This window comes from Egretta garzetta, unplaced genomic scaffold (assembly GCF_000687185.1).
Source record: "Egretta garzetta isolate BGI_Z169 unplaced genomic scaffold, ASM68718v1 scaffold585, whole genome shotgun sequence".
NCBI classification, from domain to species: domain Eukaryota; kingdom Metazoa; phylum Chordata; class Aves; order Pelecaniformes; family Ardeidae; genus Egretta; species Egretta garzetta.
The window spans coordinates 966,372-993,022 of NW_009259708.1; the positions used below are offsets into that span (position 1 = coordinate 966,372).

A 26,651-nucleotide genomic window follows, 5' to 3' on the forward strand; every position below is an offset into this window, starting at 1 on the left:
ACTAAGCAGTGTAGATTAACAAATCAGGCCACGAGGCCAGGACTCACAGTAACTGCATTCAGTTGGCCTACAAGCTAAGGGGTGAGGAAATATGTATGTTTCTCAGCCAAGGAAGAACACAAACATGCATGCAATAAGAATCTGTGATGGGAAGTGTGAGGCATGAAAATGGCTGTGTTGCTGGATAGACAAAGATGGTTCCTCCTTCCCTGCCATCAGGAGTGCTTGCAGAGGGGTGCAGTGCACAAGCATGTCTACAGGTTCCAACATCATATTTTATCCCAGCACAAAAAATTGTTTGCTGCTCTTTAAAAAGAAAACATGAAAATTATGGAAATGAAAAGTCAAAACACCAACATGAGGGTGGAACAGAATGGGAAGCACCTCTGTGATGCTAAAGTAGTCACAGATTCTTAAAACTACTGGCTGTAACCAGGAACTTGAACTTGGTGACAGTAATTGTGACATTCTAATCCCAAAAGCTAAAGAAAGTCATTTAAGTCATAGTAAAATCCTCTTTCTTGCCCCGTTCCTGTAGAAAGCCTTGTCAAGCATTCCTGTCCCTTTGCCATTCCTGAGGTGGCTCTTAGAGTAGAAGGGAAGCAGTAGTGCATAAGGAATTTTGCACACCGGTGGTGGTAAGGTAGTGTGGCTCTTTGGTCTTGTGGACCACAGAATAAAAAATGGCTTTATTGCTTCTGCTAATTTTTTTTTCATGCCTGCAATATTTCTTTCTTGAAGATAAGGTGACTTAAACTCAGTCTCTCAAATTTGTCCTTTCATCCATTTTACCACCTAATTCTTAGAGCCAAGAGTCATCTTCACTAATGACCTCTTAAAACATGCTTGCCATCTGCTTCAGGACCAAAGTAAGCTTGCCTACTTTGTTCTCCTTTACAACATGTTTCCAGTCTTTGGAAACTCTTCACCTTTAATATTTGCAATCCTGGAATTTGCAGAATAATTGGGTTTTGCCCCACTGAACATTTTTTGAAAGAGACACCTCTGCATTTCTCTCCAACAGAACTTTTCCCAGTATCAAGGCTCCTAAGAGTACTACAGGATGTTCAGGTTGTCACTTGACCCTTACCATATAGCATTGGTCTTAACTTTGTTTTGCCTCAAACTAGCCTAAAAATAAAACTTCCTGAAATTTTAAAATAAAGACATTTCAAATTATAATTTTGAAATATGTGAACACTATTTAAGCATAGCACCATTCAAGTGAGGCTAAATATCTCTGGACAAGACAATGCCATGTGGTGAAAGCAGTGACAAAATGAAGCAGTCTTTTAAAAATTCTGTCTCTAGGGGTTATGAAAACAATCTCGTTTTGAAGAAACTACATTTTATGATGAACAAGGTTTGTTTAATGTGCAGAAGAACTGACAGCAGAAGGCTCATCAGGGCTTTAATTATGGAGGTGCTAGTTCACACTCCATAGCATGAAGCCATTCATCAAGGCTTCAGTCCAACAATAATTTCTGAGTGGGCAGCTCCTGGCATCCTGGTTGCGTTCCACTGACACTAACAAAGCAGGACTGAGTTCTAAAACGACTGCCTTTCCATATCAAATGCTCAGTTGAGTATTTAAGAAACAATGGTAATTGGCCAAAATAACCAAAAGACATGCTTTGAAACACCTATCTTTAAGAATAGAAACTACATGAAAAAGAAAGATTACCGTTGGCCAGTAATTGAGAGTTTACAGATGATTTCCCTTTGTGTGACTTACTATTTGTCCTTATGAACAGATGCCTTATACTAACTGTATTAAGAACTGCAAAAGGTTAAAAGTGAAATCTACCCGAGGGTACTTGTGTATGCTGTTAAGAGATAAAGTATATTTTCTTTGTTGACACATTTACTTGAGTATTTCAGAAGAACAGTTCATGGCATTACTACATACAATTCATATCTGGTAACCTAGTTGTATACTGAAAAAAATAATGCTAAATCAGTCATACAGGGAAGGTTAAAAGTGTTTGTTCACTGGGCTGCAATCAATAACATCAAATCTTCAAAAGTACATAGTGCAAATATAATAGCCTTGTTCTTCCTTCTGTGCAAGTGTTTGAAGTTCATAAATTCAGTGAATTACAAAAAACCACTTAAGCCTAATGTCTGCATTATTTAAAATGCCCTTAAGCCTCAATTAGTCTGCAGTTTACCTTTATACCCTAGTGACCAGGTGATGTGCCTAAAAAGCACACATTTGGTTGCTATTTAATAGGAAAGACGGAAGAACTAAAAATAGCATCCACTCTTTTAAAAACCCCTATATGTGCTATGCCTAACATTGCTTCTCTAGCTGTGGCAAGTGTCTGGTGCAGCTGAAAATGATGTGTATTTGTGTGTATGTGTGTGTGTGTGTTGGGGGGCGGAGGGGAAATGACACGTGTTATTGATCAGCTGTTTTTTTTTTTAAAAAATCGTTCTGTAGTCCCTGCTGCAGGAGAAGGTCTTGAGATCTGCAAAGTTCAGTGCAAATGTATATATTCAAAACTGAGTAAGACTGTCCTTTAGTATGCATCCCTCCTTCTGTTTCCCACTACAGACGTAAAACCAATTGATTAGCACTTACCAAAGGCACGAAGTAGCTGCAGTAGTTCCGCAACAGATTTCTTATCAGCACACAGTAGCACAGCTTTCTACAAAAGCAGATTAGAAATTCTGTCATGATAACATAAATAAATAGTAGCACTGGAAAAAATCTTTGTCCTGTAGAGTGTAATCACAGGTAGAAGATAAGTAAAAAATCATTATGTTACAGGGGCTGGCAATCTCTGCCTTCTTACTCATCCCTGCTATTCTGTTTTAACAGAGCCAGTCATACTACGTGGAGAACAAATAGAAATGCAGTCCTGACTTAGCTTTATCAGTTTCAGGGGTTGGTATACTTACTTCAATTAGACAAAAAAATACTCTAATGTGTTAAATGGGATTAGGATAGGCAGCATGTGGAACTGTCCTTACAGTGTTGAGCTGTCCATGGTCATTAATGGGGTTGTGTCCTTTGAAAAATGATTTCTATTAAAATACATCATGGAGGGGGCTTGGCTAATAAATCTCATGTCTAGGACAACTTTATATACCTTTAGCTGCCATTGGGTGTAAAATGTCTGAGCTTGTCTGCCTTGTAAACAAAACTGCCTGTTGTTTCATCCCTAAACAGCCATAACTGTGGAACCAAAGCCTGCTAATTGGTTGGTTTAGGATGAACATTACTACTGATATTTGTAAATCTTAGAGAGAAATTTACTGTAGCAAGGATAGTCTCTCAGGAATACCAAAGCTTCTTCACCCATTCCTTGCATTTATGTGTATTCAAAACCCATTTCTGTGTGCAAAGAAAACAGAGGATTTCTTACTGCAATATTGTGAGGCAAATTTTCATGTTTCATAAGCACAAAATACAATACAATACTGAAAAAGGGAGGTATTTTTCATATTAGTGGAAGTGTTTGGGATGGGGGAAGAAAGAAGAAAAAAAGGGTTATACATGAACATGAAGACCATGGAGTGGAAGAACTATCACTGCCATATTTAATAATACACCACTAGCCTAAATTGTAATGCCCAAACCAGGTTCAGAATAGATTTATCAGCTCTCAGTTTGGAGAGACCCGTAGGTTTGCATCTGACTGAAAACTGTCTATAAATGTGATTGCTTAGTTTTACCTCCTTAGTTCTAAGAGGTTTTCCTATATTTTACATTCAAGAACCAAGAACAGGCACTGGGATGCCATTTAAAGAGCTGCTCTTTCCAGATTAGATTATAGTGCTCATTGGCCAGTTCTGAAGTACTCAGAAACCACTTATCACAAAAATTCTGCAAGACTAAGAGCAAGACATATTCATTGTGCCTTTTCACCATCATAAGTTTAATTAAACATCAGTAAATTAGGAAATTAACTCAGTATCATTTAGTGAAGACCTCCTTGATTTTTTGTTTTGCCAATAAGTTAGACATATAGTTGCCTGTGGCAGGCAAGGATTGATACAGAAAGACAGACCTGAAATGAAAGTACATGTGCCGTGCAAATAGATCCAGGAGCAGCTGGACTTCGTCAGACACCATGTGCTCTCTGTACTTTAGATATTAGAGAAGTACGTCAGCTGAGAATTCTAGCTGCACATCTTCACACCTTCAGTATTTAGCTCCAGGTTTTTCTTTTCTTAGACTGTTAGTTGTCCCATTACACGCTCCTCTACAGATCTCACCAAGTGGACACAGGTTTTGAGAACCATAAGATGGAAAAAGTTAAACACCTGATAAAAGTAGTACATTGTGCATTACATCAAAATTTCAGGTCCAGTTACAGCATGTGAGTGGAACCTATGAGCAACCTGAGTGCTTGCAAGATGTAAAGAGCACACTAAATTGAGCATGATTTAATTTGGTTCTTGTTGCGTATTTGGCAGCAAGGAGGGAAATCATTCCAACTCCTCATCATGATATTACACAACAGTAAATAAGCTATGTCCTGTGCTATAGTTGGATTCACATACTTTTGGATTATATTTCCACATACAGCTTACAGACAAAAGAATAGAAGGAGCATGAACAGCAAATGAAGATGTGAAAATGAAAGAGTGACAGTAACAGTACTGTGAAATGAAACCAGTAAGTCAAATATGTACCATGGAGGCTCATTACTGAAGGTGCAGTATTAGGCTGGGTGCTTGAATTAGAATGCTGGCTGCTTACAGAGAACAGTTCTGCTGCTGCTTAGAAAGAAAAGCTCAGTGACAGCTTTCCCAGGCAGTGCCAAAAGGAGTTATGTGCTTGAAGCAGGCTAGTTTTAGCACTTGGTCATCATTCCTCTTCCTTGTGCATCTGAGAAGTCACCCTTTAATCTTCATTATGGATTTAGTTCCCCATCCCCTCTTTCCAAAACTTCTGCTTATAGATGACATTTATTTGGAGTTCCATCATCAAGGACAGCATAGAACCACAGTGAACATTTTACTTGTAGCCATGTGCTATGCAGGAGGAAATCACTTGCATACACAAACTCAATCAGAAAGAAAGGTGCACGTATAGTGACTGAGCCTGCCTTTCAATCACTGACTGAACCTTTAAATTTATAGTGAAGAATCAGTCAAAATGCATTTCCTGCTGCTGGATTTGCCTTATCATTGTTTGATTACTTCCCTTCATACATGAATGTAGACAAAACAGATCTCAACAAGGGGTCACAACAAGATCTCACAACAGTCTATATTATTCATGCCTGGATTATCTAATTTGATATGTTTGCACAACTGGAGAGGCCAGATACTAAAATACCTTATGCCTTTGCCTAAATTGCTATGCTTTCGTAGCCTGTTTCCCCTTTTACATCTTGAATTTGCTTTAAAAGGGGGGGAGTGGGGGGGGGAAAGAGACACAACAGTCTTAACAATATTTTCCTAGCAAGCTAACTCACCTCGGCACAGGAAGCTGTTGATGCTTTGTCTGCCTCTCTCTCTCTTCCCCCCACACACAGCATGCTCATTGCTGAAAGAAGGACTGAGACTGTGCTCACAAAAGCAGGCTGAGTAAGAAATGGAAAATCATAGGCTGTGATTAGCATCAGCTTGAAAGCATTCATTGTTTGCTCGCACTTCTGTGCATGTGAGTTTTAGCCAGATCGAAACAAGGATTTTGTGAGTTGCTTTGCAAGGTAAAGGTCAAATAACGTTGATTTCAAAGAGGAAAGAAGCTAATTAAGATGCTGTTTAAATCAAAGTCAATTCTATTTTTATGTATTTAAAAAAATAAAAAGATTCAGCTGAATGCACAGCCTCCTGGCTGGCTTGTAGAAGAGGCAGTGATTTCCAATAAATAACAGATGTTGTATTTTGCATTTTTGAAGCCAGATTGTTGCTAAACCACAAAGATTCATACCCGTCCTTCTTTTTGCGCATGCATCATGCTGGTTGGTTGTGTGGATGGATTAACTGTGACAAGCTGTGACATCAGCAAGGGCTGGATGCTGCCTGGCTGTGTGGTTTTGTAATGCATCCTCCCATTATTGCTGGGCAGACTCATTCATGCTATAGGGTGGGGGAATTATGCATAACATGGGCCCAGCATGGACTGAAGTTTTCAGCATTGTGTCTCTGTGCAGAAGCTGTGCCATAATTGTAAAGCAAGCAGATTTTCAGTCCCCACTTACACAAATGATATAGCTGAGAAGCAAAGGCAGAGAAGTATTAATGCTAATAAATAAACCCGGAAGTGATAAAATATGCCAGTTCTTTAGCAAGGGTGCAGTAGTCTTTGGCCTTGAAGCTTCAAAAAAGCCTCTGAATGAGGTTTTTGGTCTGCAGAGCATGTGTGAAAAGCACAGGCAGCGCTTTGCCTAGGGACTGCCAGGGAGAAAGAATCAGTGTTCCTGAACCTGCAAAAGGTCAAGTGATCGTGGTTATTTTTGAATATGGGGATTTCATGGAAGGGAGCTGATTTACCATACCTGTAATGATCATAGGAAGCGAGAGTGAGTGGAGCAAGAACATGGTAGAAGCAGCTCTGGTGGGAGTGAGTGCTGTATAGTCAACTTCCACTGAATTCAGAAGGGGGAAGGGTTGTTTATTAATAAACCAGGAGCCTGCTGATTTCATAGTTATTCATTAATGATCTTGTGCTTAAACCTGAAGTACCAATCTAGTAGGGTTTTTCTAGTTGACATTGAGGAAACCTAGAGCAATAACTGCTGAGAAGGCAGTCTCTGGAAAAGTGAATGCTAATGAAGGCTATTCTGCCCTTCATATACTCTGAGGTATCATTTCCACAATGCTCACAGTCCCTTAGGGTCTGCTTTTAAGGTCTGGAGGTTTTCAAAGTACCCAGCGGAACAGGAAGCTTATGTAGACAAAAGGTGGGTTTGGAGCAAACAAGGTCTTTGTAACAGCCTGAACTTTAAGCTGGATTCATTTTATTCCTCATAGCTGCAAAAGTAAGTAAAAAACAAGGAGGCAAGATCTTTTGTGTTGTAAGAGGGACTCGGAAGGCAACAAGTTGCCCTCGTAGAAAGGATAAACTTGCTGACACTTCCTATTCAGAGCTTTTGACTTTCATCTTGAAAATGCTGTGCTCACAGGTTTCACTGTCACTTCAACAGCCTGCTCTCCTGGCTAAAAACATAAGACAGTTATTTCTGAAGACAGTTCCTTCTGGAGGACCTGGTAGCAGCAAGAGTTTTAACTGGCATAGTTTATTGGTGTTTGTTCCTACATCTTTCCAGTGAACATCTTGGCTTTGGACACTGAGCTCCTCTCTAGGTTAGATGGGGACCTGTGTCTGGTCTAGAGTTTTATGATGCCTAAAATAGCATCACAGGCTCTGGAAAGGTGGTAAGCAATTCCTTGGGACACTGTATCTAAGGATGCTGCTGACAGTAGTCACCTACTGCAATAACTGTTTACTCTTGATTTACTCTTGAGAGGGGAAATTTAATTATCATGCATAATTACACTTATCAGAACAATGGCAACTTTGTCACCATTGGTCCACACCCTGGCACCATGGCCAAGGGAGGGTATGTTTGCAGGAACCGGCTTACAAGGCCGGACAAAGACGGTCTGGCACGCAGCTAAGCACCTCTGTCAAATTAACAGTGGCATGTAATATGATCATTATCTCAGCAGACACCATAGAAGGGTAGTATCTTTCACTTCTCTCTAAGACTGTAACACAGAAAGTCTCCCATGGAGCAGGGTCTTTTTTAGATGACTTCCTCATAGACTGCACCTTTCAAGTCTGAGGTCATCCAATACCCTGCTGAAAAATTTTGTTTACTGTTCAGGTGTTACTTGCACCTCTCCTCTGCCAACACCTTGTGCCAGTGCTCTGTCCCTGTTTCTTGGCTGCATTTGCCACTAGGCAAGCAAACTTTCCCAGCAGAAGTTCCCAGTGAGGGCGTAAGCAGGCTTTGCTACCTTGGGAGTAGCATTAGCCAGCCACAGTGGCCAATCTACCAGAAGACGGGCTGTTCTCAGACATTGGTGAACGCTGGCCAGGTTATGTTAGTTTCTGAAATGCAAATAGAGGCCACACCAGCTGAGTATGTGGGGATGAGAAAGGCACTACTCCAGTATATAGATATTTCCTGATCATATCAACTTTAGGCCAGACAAAGCTGTCTTCAATAGAACAGCTCTCCTGATGGTTCCCCTACATGTTACCTTTGAGTTCCTAAAGGGGCTGTGACTTACTGACAGGGGTCAGCCACAAGGCTTCCTATCCCCGGAAATTTTATTCAGTACATTACAATAAAGTTTGATAAAGTTAGCTTGATGTGTTATCAGAGATTCAATACCTGACTGAAGATTACCTGGAATGGAAACACTCCCTGCCTGTGTTTTTCTTGCTCTCTTCTCTGTAGATAAGATATTTGGTCCAATGTCTGTGTGCGCACTTGCTTTCCAGGGCGTGCAACCATATCCCCGGACAGGTTCAACCCAGGGCAGAAGAGAAGCAGCAGGAGCTGGGCACAGGAGAGAAGCTGTAGCTGTAGGCTAAGGAGCTGTATCCGCAGCTGTGCTAACTGGAGCAGATCTGGCTGCAATGCAGGGTGTTGACAGCCAAAGCTAGCTTACCCCTGCTCTCCCAAGAGATTAAGTTTGTGAATGGGAGTAGGCTGAAAGTGGCATGGATAAGAAGCACAACATTATTATCTGACAACCCTTTGGCAAGCTATCCAATAGTTGCCTATGCACCTGAGAAGAATTTCCCTCCATACTGGAAAAACCTGAGTCCAGTAAAAGGAGGCAGCGGAAAGCTGCTAACACGGGCCTGTAACCTTTGACTCATCCAAGAGCAGCCCACAAAGCAAGCCTTTCCAAGGAAGACGACAACAAGATTTGGTGACAGCCAGCGGAATCCCCTCCATACTCATCACTGCTCTTCATGTTCACAGCACAGTTGTTGCTCTTAAAAGACAGGACATACAAATGGGTCTGGAACTGAGACCATGACAAAGGCTGGAAAGACACCTCACCAGCAGGCAGCAGTCTCTGGAGTGTAGCAGCCTCAGGCCTGGGGCTTATAAGGGCATTGGTGCCAATGATGCCAGTAAATGTGCTTTAGTGTAGTTGCTTGTTACGACTGGAGATGAGGAAGGTCGTATCTGGCAAGTGTCCCAGAAAAACCTCTGTTGAGGAACATTTGAAAGCCAGGCAAGACAGGACAGTGATTGCTGCTCCACATCAGAAATAACCAACAGCAAACAGTGAACAATCCCAGTCTGTCAAGCACACAAATGAAATGGCAAGGACATAGCCTTCTGTGTGTTCACAAATGAAGACAGTGGTGTCTAGAAACTGTGACTTAGAGAGATCAGAAGAAGAGCAGGCCAAAAAAGGGTAGAAGACTGTAAGTCTGTGAGCTTGCTACCAAGGCCCCAATTATAGGTATGCGATGCTGCACCACCAGGTCTTAGTTCAGATGTCCAGAGCTGTTTTGAACAACTTTGACAATGTCAAGTGAATTTATCCTGGGTCAAGGATTTATCTTGTCATGTGCCTGTAGTTGTTTTGTAATGGTCTTCAGTGTCCTAAAATTATATTTATACCTCTCCTGGTGTTGAGCCAATCTTCCCCATGCAGAACGTTTGTAAATAATACCAGCTTGTGAGGCTCCTGCTGTGCCTCATGCTCAGCAGTCAGCATGGCTTCCAAACACTGCATGGCATGCAACCCAAACTCTACTGATCCTGTATAGGTTGTAAAAAAAGGCATCAATTTCATATCAGAAAAGTAGTATGGGTAGGGATAAGATCAAGATCTAAGAAAGCTGCAATTCTCTCAGTCAATTAATCGTTTTATTAATAGGAGCATACTGCCTAATCCATTTGCAAGTGAGAAAAGATTCTCATTAAGTGACAGATCAGCTGAAGGATGTAAGAAGTGCCTCTATACCTACACACATAATGCTGATTCTCATGTACCATCACTTCAGTCACGGCTAGCAATGGCATTCTATTTTAAATGTTTTACTTAATTGGTACAGGAGGAAAAAGGTGGATGTGCTGGGATCTTAAGTGTACATGCCTCAAATAGAAGGCCTTATTTACCCATATGTTTTCACATAGTACTGCATAGACCTTAGACTGTATTCAGGAAGACACTAGTTCCTTTGCTATTATCTAAACACCGTTACTAAGTTTTTACAAGACAGTAGAGTTAATCATTCTTATGCTCACTGACTGTAAGTGTGCATGTAAGCAAATATTTCAATAGAACACAGGGTACAAGTGGAAATAGTTAATGGATCTGAGGGAGCAGACCTATCTTTTGCAACAAAATATTTGTCTTTGAACTTTGGAATAGGACTGTCAGACTTCTATTTTAACCTCTGTCTAAGCCAGCCCCATTCTTTAGTTCAACAGTAACTTCTAAAATGCTTTTGTGGATGCTAGACTAAATAAATATCTTTCTGCTATTTGCTTCTTTCACAGCTGCAGCATTTGACTGTGGCAAGAACTGCAAGCCCATCAGTGGCTGCAGACTTGACAATTTCTGTCATGGTGGTAGGACATTAAAAGAGAAAAGCCAGCTGCAGGTCCTTGGTAAAAGAGTGTGACTATGCTGGGGCTAAGACTGTGTGCTTGGTTACATCACAGGTGAAGCTAGCACAGTGGATGTGCCTTACATTTGTTTCACCTGTCCTGTTTTCCGCTTCTAGATCATAGTCAGAGATGCTGATGGCACTTTGTCCTCTTCAGGTTGCACAGTTCCCTTCTTTATTCACTAGGCAATTCTGTCAGCTCTTCTTAATTCTTTGAGAACTTTGGGATTGCTGTTACAGGTTCTTCACTGAAACCTTCCCTTGGCAAGAAAGCACAGAGGAAGAGGCTCAGAAATGCATGGGAAGGCACAGAAAAAAACAAATTGTGAATCTCAGCGCAGAGCTGAGCATTGATTTAAGATATCTGCCGACTGCCCCATTCTCACTTTTTATCCTGGGTGCCCAGCATGCCTTGCTAGCACTGATCAGTTACAGGAACTATAAGTGATTGTCTGTCCCCCTTCCATCATACCTCGGACATTGGATCGGCGGTTCACTTGTACAGCTCTCCACCCAAGCAGGGGCAAGGTGCCTAGGAAAGAGTAAGCAAGACAGCAAAGCCAGAGCTCAGGCTGCACTGTACCAGAGAAATTAAGTATAGTGCTTTGGCAAGGCTAGAGAAATCAGCTTTGAGAGATGCTAGCAAGACCCTGATCAGCCCTCCTACATGACTAGGGCTGGACTTATCTTAAAGGCTGCTTACAAAGCCTTTTGCTCAGGGCATACTGAGGTCAGAGTTTGGGCACTAAGCCAAGGCTGTGGCTTGAGCCAAATGGCAGTAAGTCACACGACCATATTGTCAACAGACAACAGTTCATTTTTGATTTCTATTTAGCACTTCATGCTGGCAAATCTTCTCCCGCCCTTTCAGATTTCAGTTAAATCAGGCCACAAGTTCAGAAGTTATGGGGTATCATACACCGACTCACGTATTACGTTATATTTATTTTCACTGGATACCAAGCAAGAAAAGCCTTCTGGGAATTTAAAACATATCTTCAAATGTATCACAGATAAATTGCAAATGCCAGTTTTCATTGCCTGGGTAAAAGAACTCCAGTGTTCCCATGCAGGTACATGCTCAAATTTTACTACTTGTGCTCCTGCAAGATTCACTGACACAAAGGGATGCATCATGGAGCCAGACCTAAGTCTTTGAATACATGTATTCAAAGCTGGGTAAAAGGATTGCAGCCTCAGATCCTGGGAGTGCAGGAGAAATAGTGAGCAGATGCTAACAATGAAGTAAAAATTACAGGCATTGTGTGCATAAACGCAGCATTCTTTGAAAGATACAAAGTTATTTCTCAGCTGGACCTGAACCCATAAGAAGTGCTACTGAGAAAGCTGTATTATATATTGCAAGTTAAGAGAACATTAAGAAAGACTGCATATGAGACAACTTGGAAACCAGCTGGCCTAGCGGTAGGTAATCAAATGCAAACTGACAAAACAGCTTAGCCAAAAAAAGTCTAGGTAAATTTCACTTTGGCAAAGAGTTAGAAATCTTAGTATCCTGTTAAATACTCAAAATCCAGCAAGCAAGTTGATTATATTGCTTCTATTGCTGCTGCTGGAATAGGAAAGGGGCATGGATTGGACAAGAAACATGACTTGCTTATGGTGAACACCCGTTACTTTAGAGGGAGGAAGTTTATGTACAATTCCAAGAACCCTAGTTACATGTAAATTTTGAGGGCCAGAAGAAGGTAGCCATATGACTCATTATCTGCAATCAAGTGCCACCTTTGTTATAATATTTATGTTTGTACTTTTTATTACCTGTATTCTTCAGAGTGGTGAATGGGAAACTTCACTACAATTTTACTGCCTTGGATAACCTTATGGATCGCTTGTGGGAAAATAAGCTAATTCCAGGTAAGGGCAGCTTCCTACCCCCACAGCATGCTACATCTGTTTGCCCATATTGTGCAATCATCAGAAAATACTTAGAGAGCGTTGCCAAAGCTGATTTTGATAAAAATTTATTCTTTTCCTACTTGCCTTTACCTCATGTCCATGTAAATGTAAACAGTGTGAGCAAAACACTATTAAGGCCATTAAGACAACACAAATGGTTTTACATTGCTTTCAAGAACAGTTTGAGATGTATGAAATGGGAAATGAGATCTCCTGAAGAGAAGGCATGCTCCTATAAGAGCCAGAGGAGCAGATAATCAAGGTATAGCTTCCCTTGAATTTCTGCAAACATCCACTCTTTAAAGTTCCCTCTGAGACCTGAATTTATGATGGTAAGTATTAGTATTGACATTGACAAGTAACAAGTGTGAGCAACATCAGATCTGAAATATTCCTGGTGGGGACATGTAAAAACAGGAAAGAAAGCCCATTTAATGATGCTTCTTTGTTATCAAGTTTGTTTCAGATAATGCAATAACCCCTTTGTTTATCAAAAAGAGACAACATTCACAAAAAAAGGAGACCAATCTTCTGTGTCTTTTTAGGATTTGAATTGATGGGGAATCCGTCAGGACTTTTTTTAGATTTTGAAGATAAACAACAGGTAGTAAGATGGAGAAACTTAATTACACTTCTGGCCAGCAGATACATAGGTAAGTTCCAACCAACCTCCCCCCCCCCCCCCAAAAAAAAAGAAGAAAAAAGCCCTGTTATTTATTCTGTTATAATCCCTTCTGACTACCCAAAACATTTCTGTGTATTGTGAACAATTTCAAGACCCTGGATTTCAGCACAGGACAGGAAAAAAACCCATGCCAGAACAGGCAGTGGGATAATAGCCCCTCTTTTTGATGATCCATGACCAACATCCTGAATGATGGTGTGTTCTGGGTAGCGCATTCGGCCTGCCTCTGACGACTGACTTTTAACTTCGTTATGTTGTCATGGTTGTAAATCACCAGCTTGCACTAGGACATGGTAATCTGAACACTTCCCACATGCCAGCTTCAAGTATCTCTGCTGAGACAGAAACCTCGACCTGAATTAAGGCTAGGTGAGTGCCCTCACCACAACAATGTAATTCACATCACCTCCCTCTCATCTTTCGTCTTTTTCAAATGTTGCTGCATTTCATTGAAAATGAGAGATCATTTTGAAACTACTTAAGTCACATTTCCCTCATCATAGGTACTATTTATACCCTGTTGTAGCTCTGTGTGCTGAATCTCACCTGCAGTCCTAATTGATAGGATTGTCTGGATCAGTGATTAATTGACAGGATTGTCTGAACATGCAGCCACTGATAAATGAGGCCTCTCCTACAGATAGGTATGGATTGGAGCATGTTGCTAAATGGAATTTTGAAACGTGGAATGAACCAGACCACCATGACTTTGACAATGTGTCTATGACAGTGAAAGGTAAGCATGTTTCAGACCACTTACTAGTGTAAGTGCTAGGTGTGTGGGGTGCGTGGCGGGGTGACAGAAATGAGAGATGCTGGCAAGGAAGTAAGGTAGATAGGAGAGATAAGGAATGTGAAAGGTATACCTAGTCTGTTTTGCTAAGGACGTGTTACTGACTACGCTTTGTTCCCTGCTTGGACATCAGAATAAATACAGGGATAGTAGAACAGGGAAAACAGAATAGGAGTTACACTGAGAAGATGCAGTTCGTTATTTGGATATAAAGTAAGGCTACTGGGGGTGAAGGGTGGAGTAAGAGGAAAACTGTTCATTGACAGATGCATGCTTTGGGAACCTGTGCTCACAAGAAGAACCTTGTGAATGCAGCTGAGTTTTTGTCTTCTCATGTTGTCAATGCATAGGAAGGAGTAGCCCCAGTTTGTGAGGTCCTGCCAATAAATGCAATAATAGAGTTATAATATCTCCCTGTAGTCTTATATCATCTTTGATATATCCATCTGCTTGGACTTCAGGGTTTCTCAACTATTATGATGCTTGCTCAGAAGGATTAAGAGCAGCCAGTCCTCTACTAAAATTTGGAGGGCCTGGGGATTCCTTCCACCCCTTACCCAAGTCACCCATATGCTGGAGTCTTCTATGTCATTGCTACAATGGAACCAACTTCTTCACAGGGGAGGTTGGTGTAAGGCTGGACTACATCTCTCTCCATAAGAAGGTCAGTCCAAGATTTCAGTTTAAGGCTATTTTTTTAATCAATTCAATCCAAGTTAAATTTTATTCTGATTTACGAAGTTGATTTCCAGATGAGTGTCCAGCCTATAGCAGGAAGCATGGCTACCTATTCTAATGAAACTTTGAAGATATTCAGTTGTAAGACTTCAACTCAAAGTAAATTTTCCCTTGCCGAATTCCCCAGGGGAAACAACTCCTCTACCTCTTTTCCATTTTATATTCTAGGAAGAGCTCATGCAAACAGCATATGCTGTAATGGATTAGGTAAAAATACTAATACTGTGTGGTTCATAGCTCCTCAGGGACTCCAGGAACATGTTTTCAAAATATCTTTATGTCTGTGTGTTATGTCTGTGTGTTTGCTACTACGTGCTTGCTTTCACTAAGCAGATACAAAATATTGTTGCAGGGAGGTGGGAGTTCTCTCTACATCTTGCAACAAGAAATAGAAACAGTTGAACAAATTCAGAAGCTGTTTCCAAATTTTGCTTCTGTTGCCATATACAATGATGAAGCAGATCCAATGGTTGGATGGTCCATTCCACAACTGTGGCGAGCTGATGTGACCTATGCAGCTATGGTTGTAAAGGTAACTCAGTTCATTGACAGTCTTGTCACAGTAAGGTCTCCTGATGTGTGAATACAGTTGCAAAAGTAGACTTACAGTGAATTTTTAATCAGCTACTCAGAATAATAGAGCCAACAAAAGGAGAGCTCCCTATTGATACAGCTGGGGTTTCCCTGAATAGTCTGGTTTTAGTAGCTTTATTTAACTTGTATTAGTTTTCTTCATCTTCCCTTTAAAAAAAAAAAAGCAACTGAGAGCTAGCCTTCTGTGTGTTGCAGAATGTGTCAGATATTGTATACAGTCCCCCAGTTAGATCCATGGGGTAAGACTATACCCACACATCCTCTCTCCATGTAATACTACTGCTATCATCTCACTACTGCTAGCTATCATCTCACTTACTTGAGACAGTATTTCCCAGCTCCTTTATAAGTTTGTCTCATCAAGGGACATCAGGTATAATTAAGAAGTCCCTTGAGCTCTCAGCATAAGCCCATTCTTTGGTTTTGGATAATGACTATACAGGCAGCCTTATTAATTACTGCTAGTAATTACTCCTGTTGATCAGAAAAGCAGAAGGAGAAGAGAATGCTCAGTGTTCGTCCCCTGCAGGAATTGCAGCCTGGCCCCAGAGCAAGCTCAGCTCTTGCCCCTGTGTAGCAGTAGTTCCCACTGCAGTCCTGCTGCTTTGAGAGCCATGGCCATATACAGCGTCCAGAGTCCAAGTGCTCCTGTGCAAAGCAGTAATTCCCAAACCTGGGAGCATGTATGTCACCTGGAAACAAGATACATCTTATCAGCTGCTCCTGTGGAGGCAAAGGCTCCCAGCTCCTTTAGGCTGCATACAGAAGCAGTCTTCTCCAAAGCAGCGAGTCACTGACTGGATTGCATGGAGTTTATGAGAGCAAACAACAGTGTTTATAATGACATGGTGATAGAAAAGGAGAAAAAAGACAGATCCAATGGAAAATTAATGCTTGGGTGGTTAGGAGCTGGAGCCCCGTGTTCCTTCAGGGACACACTTATGAGACCTTTTCAGTCATCGGCCCTCTGAAGTTCTATTTGATTCTGATACTTAGGCACAATCTGGTAAACAGAGAGCTTGGGAGCTGTGACATTTTGCAGGAGAGCAGCACAGCAACCAGTGAAATGCCAGGAGAACTAATTCCATGTTAGCACTAAGAGGGTAAAATGACTCACTGAGGGACAGAATCCAGGACCAACTCGCAGACACTTTGGGTACAGAGTAACTCCAGAATTGGAGAACCATTTAGATTTCATTCAGATGGTAAATCCAGGTTACTAATTTGACATTCAGGACAGAGGAGCATCATTTGTAGTGCAGTAGCCAAGGAAATATATTCATAATTTATGCAGAGTACTAGTGATGGTTATTTCAGAGATTTTTTACTGGCAAAACTATGTGGATACTTCAAATTTTCCAGTGATTAACATATCACCTAAAGAATAGTATCTCCAGGATTTGTGGGGAAGACTTTAGTTCTTCAGACTTTTCTAAATGGCAGAGTGACAGCTATTTTCACTACGCTGTAAAGATTTAAAAAAATACACACAGCATGTGTTTATTGGATTTTCTCCAGGGTGAAGTTCTGTCTTTTCTATGACTTTGCAGGTAATCGTCCAGCATCAAAACCTGCTTATTTCCAAAGCCAACAACACCATCAACTACACACTGCTGAGTAATGACAATGCCTTCTTGAGCTACTACCCCCATTACTTCACACAGCGGACGCTGACAGCACGTTTTCAGATGAACAATACAAAGCCACCTCATGTCCAGATGGTGCGGAAACCAGTGCTGACTGTCATGGGCTTGCTGGCATTGCTAGGTTAGCTACCACTGATAAAGAGCACATCTATAATCTAGAAGCATCCTGCCTAAAAGAGATTATTCCAGCAATCTCACCACTGATAAAAGCAGGATTTCTCCTACCCTCTGTTTTCCAGCTGTGTTAAGAAAATTAAACTTCATTTCCTCTGAGAAATTAATAGCTCAGATGTTCTGATAGTCTGTGATCCATTTGATCTAATTTACTGGTTTGTTTATACCCTCTGTATGCCAACCACTTCTTTTTTGTTGACTGGTACTTCCCTCTTATGCCATCACATCAGGCTGCAAATGTGTTTAAGAAATACCCACAGCTGGAAGACCCATGTGGCATACTAAAGGAAGATCCTAATTCACTGTTACATACTTAGATGTTGCTAGCTGAACTGCTAAGCATAAAATCTGCTGTAGTATGTGCATGCTCTGCTGTTGTAAAATAAGCCTGACTGAATGCTATACCTGGTAAAATAAGCTAGAACATAGCTCAACCTATAGATCCCATGTTTTGACCCTTCCTGTATCAGAAGCCGATACAGGACTGACTAGCAGTGATGCTTACAGAGTTGTCACGTTTTTTAAAGGAGAAAAGCAGATTTTTGCAGAAGTGAACAGCAGTGAAGGCGAAAGCCCTCAAAATAGCACAATTGGTGTCCTGGCATCTGTGCACACCCCGAACGAGATGCAACCTTCAGACAGTTGGCAAGCTACTCTACTGATGTATTCAAGTGAGGATAACAGGACTTCATCCAACATCAGCACTGTCACAGTGAATGCCACGCACTTCCCCAAACTTAGAGGTAAACAAACATCACGTAGCCCGCTCACATAATTGATCTTTAGGATAGAACATCTGCTGAAACACTTCTGCTGAGTTACCTTTTGTTGCAAGAGTGAGTTTCAATTGCTAACTTCCTCTCTCATCTTTTGGGTGCTCCCAGATTTTCTGAGGTATGATGGTGCCTCTTATAGGAAAGGGTCTTTCCTAATGCCTGCACTTTGACCCTGCCTTTAATGGCAGCTGCAAGTGCTACCTTTTTGGAAGGCTATTAATCTCAGTGTCCTTGGCTGGATATTGCCAGGCAGCAATACCCTTACTGGGATGACTCCAAGACAGCCAACATGACCACATGATTACACAGTTGACGCGGTTGTCCAATAAATGTGTGCAAAAAATAAGACAGCTTCAATTCTGATTATGGAAGTAATAGCATGAAATTTAAACTTGGCAAATATAAATTGTAGAGCCTTGCAGGAGTGCTAGCCTCGTGATTTTCCAGTGAAAGCCAGGCTCCAAATTGCTGAAATCACTTTTGAGAAGGTAGACTTAAACACATTCTGCTGAATTTATTTTTGTTAATCTTTAAATCCAAGTAAAGAGTTTACTCTCTCTCATTTATGTTCCTAAAGAGCTGGTGTATATGATGTATTACCTGGATAACAACCAAACCAATCCCTTCCTGAAGTGGAAAAAGCTAGGAAGCCCTGACTTTCCTTCTGCAGAACAGTTCCAGCAGATAAGGGATGCTGAGGTATGGCCATGTGTTTGCTTGAAGTGTTGTATGGGTAAACTGCTTGTCAATTGGTTAAGCACAGCTGAGACAAGAACTCAGCTCAGCTAGTCAAAATTTCCTTAGCACAGAGTCATGCGTATCTTATATACATATGAAAATGCACTTGCAGTCACGCAGAGAAATGTAGCTGATACCTTTGCATTTATGTTCTACAAGAGTCTAAATGTAGATCACCAACTTCTTTGTTACTGGCCTACCCTAACTAAGGAGGCAGAGTTGCTCCAGAGCGAGTTCCACCTTCTTTCTGAAACTTCAGTGAGCTTTGAGACCCTTTCTGTTCTGTCTCCCCAAATAAGTCACAGGCCAAATTGCTGCATTAGAGAGTTGAAATGAAAGCCTCTCAAAAACAGAAAACAAAACAGCTCTCTGAGGTGGAAACTATCCAGTGCAAGTTTAGAAGATGCTTGGCTTCCCTCAGGGGCTCGCAGGGAGGTCTGCAGTTTTCCCTCATCCTCACCAGTTCTGCATGCACCCCAGAGGGGACTGAGGAGTAAGTCCTTGCTGAGGACTCCTCCCTACTGAGAAAAGGCATGCCCAGATTACTTACTGTATGTGAGAACATGTGAGCAGCCTGTCGCTTTAGCTCCCCTCCCATAGTTTCCCTATGCATTGAGATCCATGGGTTAAAGGAGCCCACCTTATCCCCTTGGGGGCCTATAGACAGTAATTGCTTTCTGACTTTGGTGTATGTACTATGTCTTCTTTTCCCAGTCACCGTAACTCACTATTCCTAAGGTCTGTGGGATACTACAAGAGCCATCAGATCTTCCCTCAACAGGGCAGCAGTAAGGTTTTAGATACTCTTGGCCATCTGGTGAAACCTCATCCTCAGATATGATGTAGCTAGCAATAGCTTTCACTGCATGCTGGGAATCCATAGCTAAGAGACAGCTGTGGTTTGTAAAGACCACTAGCCTGAAAGGCATCCATGGGAGGTTGTTAGAAGTGACAGATTGCACCTAAATGGTATTTGTGGTCAACTCCATTTGTAAGATGGACAAAACCTCTGTTTCCTGAAGAGCTGGAAAACAGGCAAGAGAGAAGAGTCTCCCAGCTTGAAGAACTTTGATGACTGTAAGCCACTTACCAGCACCAACTCTATTAGAAATTTACAGTCCCAAAGTAAATACACAGTCACTGTACACTAATGTAACAATTGGCCTTCAGGTGCTGTAATGAAAGATTATCTGCAACACTTCTTTTTGGCTCCACAGGACCCAGTGGCAACAGGCCCATTCCCATTTCCTGAAGGTGGCATCCTGACACTGAAGCAAGACTTCCCCATTCCTTCAGTCTTTCTTATCCACATCTGTGCAAGACCCAGATCTGTTCCTGATCAAGTATGTGTTGTATTCTGCTGTTACACTCACCAAATTAGAAACTGCTTCATGCTGTAAGTCTCACTAAAAAGAGCTGGACTAGCATTTGGACCTATTGTTTGTTGAAAGTACCATGGAAGATTTAGTAAAATAAACAATTCTTCTCTCCTTTGATGAGAAGGCTCTTCAAGGCATAATTCAAGATAAAGCATTCCACAGCAAGTGATAGGAGCCATCACTGAGATAAATGCAAGTTTATCCATGGTGGGAAAATAATAATGCAGTACTGGAAAGTGCAGTATCTTTTTTTAAATCACATCATGTGCTGCCAGGCTTGACAACCACTCTCCGGTTAATAATTGATAGCTAAAAATAAAATGGAATCATGGCTGTTGTAGATTAGACATCTGTATTTGCTCATTCAGTCCCACCCATGTTCATAGTGTTGATCAGAGCCTTTGAAGGTCCTCTGCAAGGTTGACAGGTTGGAGTTGTAGGCTACAAAACCACAGAGCCAGCAATTTTGTTTTTTCCCCTGGTTTCAGAGGAAAGAATCAAAGCAAATAGTTAGTAAGGAAGAACACAGAAATCTGACCCGGATGATTGCTTTATACAGTTTTCTTACATGGGCATGTGTCTTTGGACAGGTGACCGGTGTTCGTTTGATCCCTCTCACAAAGGGGCAGGTCATTGTGTTGTGGGATGATAGCTGCGTAAATTCAAAGTAAGTAGCTTTTAAAATAAAATGGATATAACTGAGTTGCCAGCATGTTACTCCCTAAGTTGCCAACAGTCCTACAAAGTGAAATGAGTTCACAGATTAATGACTGCTTGCTCCTTGAGAGGTGCTACAGTGCATTTGTCTGACAAAATGAACTGTAGGACCTACATGCAGTAACTATGGAGAGCAACCCTGACTCATTTGCAGTCTGAGCAAGGGAATCTGCCTGTTGCTCATCAGCATCCAATGGCATTTTTGAGGGACTTGCCCTCAGCATAGAAAACAGGGAGATCCACGAGAAAAGTTACATTAGCAGCAGGTGCCTAGGTGGGATCTTGCACATCCCTATAAGGGATGCGAGCTGGAAAAGAAAACCTCTAGTTCCTTGCTCCAGCAAGCTGTACTAGACTGGAAACTCCTGTAGGTGAACTGTCAGAGACGATCCAGTGTACATCCAGACTCCCTCAGGAAGCACTGACTTAGCTCCTTTTCAAGCTAGCCTCCCAGCTCTCTTCAGCCTTGATAGTCCTGGTTTGGAAGTAAAAGATGCTTAACAGTTTGTGATGCTGAAAGTACCCAATATAGCAAGTTCTTCTGTGAGCTGTTGGAGCTGTGCTTCTTCCTAATACTGACAATTCATGCCATCTCACATTTGGTCAGAATGAGTCAACTGAGTATTTCCTATTTTTGGCCTTCTTTACTGAAATGTCCCTAAGATAAGGATTTGATTGCTCACCACATTATCAGTTGTATTTACTGACCTGTCTGGTTTTCTTTTCTAGATGTATAAAGACATTTGAAGTGGAGTTCTCACCAGATGGAGAAACGTACCAGCGGATTAATGCCAAAGACACAATATTCACTCTCTGGGTCTACAGTCCAGGTAAGACAGTAATATGCATATTATGTAACCTGTCATGTTAATAGTGCCACTCATGAGTGTGTGAAATAGCATTTAGTAACTGAAGGTATGTAGCTTGCTAGTGACATGCACTCCCATCACAAATAAGAGCACGTCCCTTCCTTTAGAACCACATTCTCAGTGAAAGCCTTATTCTCAAGGACAAGCACTAACTGACAAATAATCATGAGGACATTATTAGGAATACTGCCAACCACAGTCACCCAACTGCAGGCCTGGCAAGCTTCCTGAGAGGCAAAGCAACACTTTTGTGTCTATTTGCAGCTGGTGTAGGAGCATGCAAAAATGAGAACAAAAAAAATTGCTCCACATGACCAGAGCTTGGTGTTGTGCTCTTGGTAGTAGACTCACAGCAAGGCAAGTCTGAGATGTGGGCTCAGTCCCACAGATACTCGCCAAGCCTTTGCCTAAATTTGTACAATGCTTTTGGGGTAGGGCAGTAGAAGCAAACTGCCTTGGTAACACTTCTTTTGAACCAATGCGTCTTGAGGTGCTAGCCTTCCAGAGGATATGGCATCAGCACACAAATAAGTGGGAGGTCATGTCCACCTTTCATGGAGGGGTTGGTTATCTCACATTTATCATGTTCTGAGCTCCGCCAGGGGAAGGTTACAATACTGCTCTCGTCGTGGTCACCTGTCCCTATCCCATACCCTTTTATGGCTTGGCAGCCATAAGCTATTGAGGTGCTCCCTTGTAAGAACAGAAGAGGCCCTCCCATGGAACAGTTTTTCCTGGCTATCTGAACAACTAGCAAAGGAGACACCCCTCTCTTTGCCGTTTCCTAGAACGTTCTCTTTAGCCCTGAATAGCTGCCTAAGTTTTAGATGTTTTACTTTAGAGAGCAGCGAGTTTCATCTTTGTCAACAGGCAAAGCTTCTCCCAGAGCCTGTGGTCATTTCTCCTCAAGTACAGCCTAGATGCAACAGAAACATGGGCAGATGAAAAATGCTGAAAGAAGGTAGTGAGGATTTCTTTGGGTATATTTTTTTGTCATTTTGGGGGCTTTTTTAATCAAATGTGGTCTAATCCACAATGTGACTGTCCAAAAAGTATTACTAGTAAGCACTGATACTAATAAGCACTGATCAGAGGTATGAAACACAGATAGACCTTGCCTCAAAGTGACACCAATAAAGAGCAATTCAGAGGGGTTTTTGCCAGAAACACAAGCTCATTTTAGCCTGAGAAAGGCTTAGCATCAGCAGCGGGTGCATAATAATGTTCAGAGCTATTACTGCAATGTAAAGGCTACACAGGTGAGCAAAGACTGTAAATCATGGACAAGGCAAATCTCTGAAATTAGGATTCATTAGCATCTAGTGCTGCACATCTGGGGAACCTACCAGATTTAATTGTTCATTTCAAAAACAACAAAAAAAAAAAGACTGAAAAAATCTCACATCTCAGCAGCCTTTATTGCTAGGTACTTCCTTCTCATTCATTATTTCTAGCATTCTTTTTCTTTTAAGAAAAAAAAATTAAATACTGAAACACACATTAAAATCAAGTAAATAGGTGAGAAAAAACATTTATATTGCTTGTGAGGTTAAAGACACTGCTAGTGAAGGCTGTGTTGTTTGAACTGGGTCAAGGATGAAAACCGCCAGAGCCAGAGAACATGGAACTCACATACCTTTGGAACGAGTGGTGCTGCTTCCTGAGTTGAGAAGAGGGTTTTCAGTCAGCCTGCATTCTTCTTGTTCTGCTTCTATGTCGATCCTGTCCCCACATAACCTGTTCCAAAGGCACAATTCAGGCAGAAAAGTAAATCAGAAAAAAGGGAATTACTAGTTGTGGGTTGCAGAAGATGTCATAGCCTTCTTCCAAAGGGACTGCTGGGACAGCAGTCCTGCAGCTGTACTTGCAAATCCTAATGAGGAGAGAGGAGGTCCTTGGTACAACAAAGAAAGAGCCAGTACTTGGCCATGAGGAATTTATAATAATTTTTAGTTAGACAGGCACTGACACACTTACATAGGGTGCAGAACTGATTTCACTACTTCCCCAGCCCACTCCACAAACATACGTTTCATAGGAGTAGTGCCTGCTCCACATCCTCCAAGCACCACAGGTATCAGCTTTCCACAGTGACCATTTCTAACCTTTTCATTTGCAGGAAGCTCAGTCTCCGGTTTCTACAGAGTGCGTGCCATTGACTACTGGGGGAAGGCAGGCCTGTCCTCTCTTCCTGTGGAGTATGTTGAAGCTTTCAAGTGATTTTGAAGAGTGGTGCCTGGCTTGGTGACTGAGTGGTGTATCCTCCCTGCAAATGACAACTCCCCAGAAAAATAAACTCCTCCCAGGCTGAGGAGGGAGTATCGAAAGGACCTGATGAAGCAAATTAGGAATGCAAGTTGGAAGCAACTGCCCCTATTAACTCTTCAGAGCTCAAAAGACAGCGTTATCAAACAGCCACAACTGACAACCCAAGTGGTACAATTGCAAAAGGCTGCCATAGGACTCATGGGATTCAGCTTGATAACTAGGATTTATGGGAATAAATATTTATTATTCCCTATTTTACACTGAATTAGTGGCCAGGACAACCACAGATTGTTGCAGCAGGAACAGGACCATCACTTCACTGTATGTATGGGTGAGGATGGAAGCAAAGGCACGAGGAAGACCTGTGCCAAAGGAGTAAATTACCTGCCTAAGCTGCCCAGCTATCTTGGCATAATGGTTTGATGGAAAAGCACACAGCAACCAGACGTGTCCAGAGCATGAAGTGAAGGATCCCTGCTTCCCCACTGGTTAGTTACACATGCTCCAGTGGGTTATTTCAAAGCACTGGCCATGTCTTCAGATGTATGAGGTTCTGCACCCTCTCACAGATGGGTTTCCACCCAGCTCCCTCTGCATTTGTGGCTGTTATTTGGATGGCAGAGCTATTCCCCTCACACAGGCAGAGGAAGGGGTAGCAGGTCATCCTCGAAGGGAAAAAAGGCACAGGAAGATTTAGCCTCCAGACTTCCCTGCCTTTTCTGCTTTCTGCTTTTGCCCAAGTCACCTGTTTGCACCATGACTGTCAGCTGCCACATCTTTGTGTTGGAGGCTCTAACCCTGAAAGCCCCGTTCTCTCTGTTGCTGTCACCTAGCCTTCTACAGCCCTTACAGCTAATGTATCTCCTAGCATGCCTCCCCCCTCGGACTGTAAGTGATGATCTGGGGTTTGGCTTTGGGTGAAAGCTGAAATGCTAGTTAGAGCCTTTTGTGCTTCCATATTACAGGAGAGCACACTCTTGAATGTAACAGAGCTGCTACTGACAACCAGTTAGGAAATTAACCAAGACCAGTTTGAGCTGCTGTGCTGTGCAAAGCATGTGCACAAGCGTGTGGTAGCCCCAGATCATGGGCCACAGAACACCTCTGGCTGTCCTTGCAGCTGCCAAACACTTTATGTAACAGCAAAGTTCCCTGAAATTGCAGGGGTGTTTTTTTACTCTCCTCTTTTCACAACTGGCACAGTTTGAACTGTGCCTTTAAAATGCTTGTAGAGGGAAGGATAATGCCAGTGAAAACAGCTGGAGTGTTTTCCATAAGAGGAGCAACTTTGTCGCACAAACAAATCCCCTACTGCTCTCTTTGCTGACATCAGCCACCTCACCAGCATAACAACAAAGACTGCATATTTGATGAAACATTCAGGTCTCAGGCAAAAAACCCCCAGTTTGCACAGTAGGAGAGAACTGAACTACCTCAAATGGCCTCACTTCCACAGCACATAAAAGAAACATACACAAAGCATCAGTATAGAATATGCAGTTAAATAAAATCTAGCCATTAAGACATACTGTTCTGCCAGCATGAAGTGGGACCACAGAAAAAATTACTTTTAGAAACTTTCAAGTATAGGTCCTTGAGAGATTTCAGTGCATCTGAAGCAGGGGAAGATAACAGGAGCTTGAGAGGACAGTTTACCCTCTTAGGATGTCCTATTTGAGTAGTCTTCTGCTTCAAAATTTTCCCACACTGGCGATGGGAATATAGCAGTCTTTATCAAACCAAGGACCATGCAGGTGTCTGAAAAAAAAAAAGAAGCAGCATAGCTGTGATGAAGAGTATTGATTTTGCTATGCAGAGATGCAGTAGAAAATGTGTAGGTGTGCAAATCATGAAAAACAGGAGATCAAAAATCACTGCCCTGGTTTATTTAGCAGACAGACTTAAATTATTCTTCACACAAGTGATGTCAGTAATGGCATATATGAGGCAAACGATGCAGAGCTGGTGAGTCCTGGTGGAATCTTTGGCTTTGCAAAGGTGCAGACAAGAGAATGGTGATTCACTTACTCTGTCACTGTATGTCTGTCCCTATGGCAAGTGATTTCCTTTAGGGCAAGTTACCACCTTTTAGAAGATTATGGGCTGGGAGTTCTGCTGGCCCAGGGTTTCTGCTTCTCAGCAGTGACAGACATGAGGCTTGCAGATGCCTCTTTGAAGTTTGCAATTCTCATGTTTACTTTTTTGTCTTGCTAAAAAGCAGTGTAAGAGTGCTGTTTTCTCTAAAGTTGCAAGGTAAAATTTCATATGTTGTTGTGTTGCATGTTGAAGCCACAGAAAAGCAGAGATTTTATTTGTGAGGGGAGAGCTTAACACGTAGATCCAAATAAAATCCAGGTCAAGTCCAGCCACTTTGAAAATCTGTCATTAGGTCCCTCTTTTAGGGATTTACGTTAAACTGTCATCCAAAGTGTGGAAGACACAGTGCTTCTTCAGATATTCTCTTGGCAGTGGCAAATATGCATGGAAGGCAGAGCTGACCAAAAATGGTGCACTGTCTGTTCAGAAACAAGTTTTGAATATTCAGCAAGATTTTTTTTTTCTTCTTCTTTGCTGTTTTGGTATAAACTTACTCCTTTAAGTAATGAGCAGAGAAGGGAGAATTTGGTGTTTCCAGGCTTGAATTTATTTCCAGCAAAGTATAGAAGTTTTGGGCTGCCCTTTTCTTTTCTATAATTTAATGACTACAGAAAAATGCTATTATTTAATACTTGAAACTTGAGTTTTGTGTAACCATCTGTCACTGACTCTGATAGTGCTTCCAAAATTGCATGTTTAACT

The 26,651-nt window shown here is 41.8% G+C and overlaps 1 protein-coding gene across 3 annotated transcripts in view; it reads left to right on the top strand.

The window, feature by feature from the left end:
* The window catches only part of IDUA (alpha-L-iduronidase), a 44,502-nt gene extending 18,878 nt beyond the window's left edge, over positions 1 to 25,624 (top strand). The window contains exons 1-13 of one of the 3 annotated variants that reach the window (XM_035894428.1): positions 11,913 to 11,980; positions 12,351 to 12,433; positions 13,021 to 13,128; positions 13,801 to 13,896; positions 14,415 to 14,617; positions 15,044 to 15,223; positions 16,836 to 17,052; positions 17,633 to 17,848; positions 18,459 to 18,580; positions 19,837 to 19,962; positions 20,589 to 20,665; positions 21,445 to 21,545; positions 23,704 to 25,624. In XM_035894428.1, the coding sequence (XP_035750321.1) occupies positions 12,400 to 12,433; positions 13,021 to 13,128; positions 13,801 to 13,896; positions 14,415 to 14,617; positions 15,044 to 15,223; positions 16,836 to 17,052; positions 17,633 to 17,848; positions 18,459 to 18,580; positions 19,837 to 19,962; positions 20,589 to 20,665; positions 21,445 to 21,545; positions 23,704 to 23,804 (1,581 nt within the window). In that variant the 5' untranslated portion in view covers positions 11,913 to 11,980; positions 12,351 to 12,399 and the 3' untranslated portion in view covers positions 23,805 to 25,624. Of the gene's footprint in view, positions 1 to 11,912; positions 11,981 to 12,350; positions 12,434 to 13,020; positions 13,129 to 13,800; positions 13,897 to 14,414; positions 14,618 to 15,043; positions 15,224 to 16,835; positions 17,053 to 17,632; positions 17,849 to 18,458; positions 18,581 to 19,836; positions 19,963 to 20,588; positions 20,666 to 21,444; positions 21,546 to 23,703 lie in introns of those variants that run through there. The other 2 variants (XM_009639006.2, XM_035894429.1) reach the window with 2 other exon arrangements.
* The last annotated feature ends 1,027 nt before the right edge of the window (positions 25,625 to 26,651 follow it).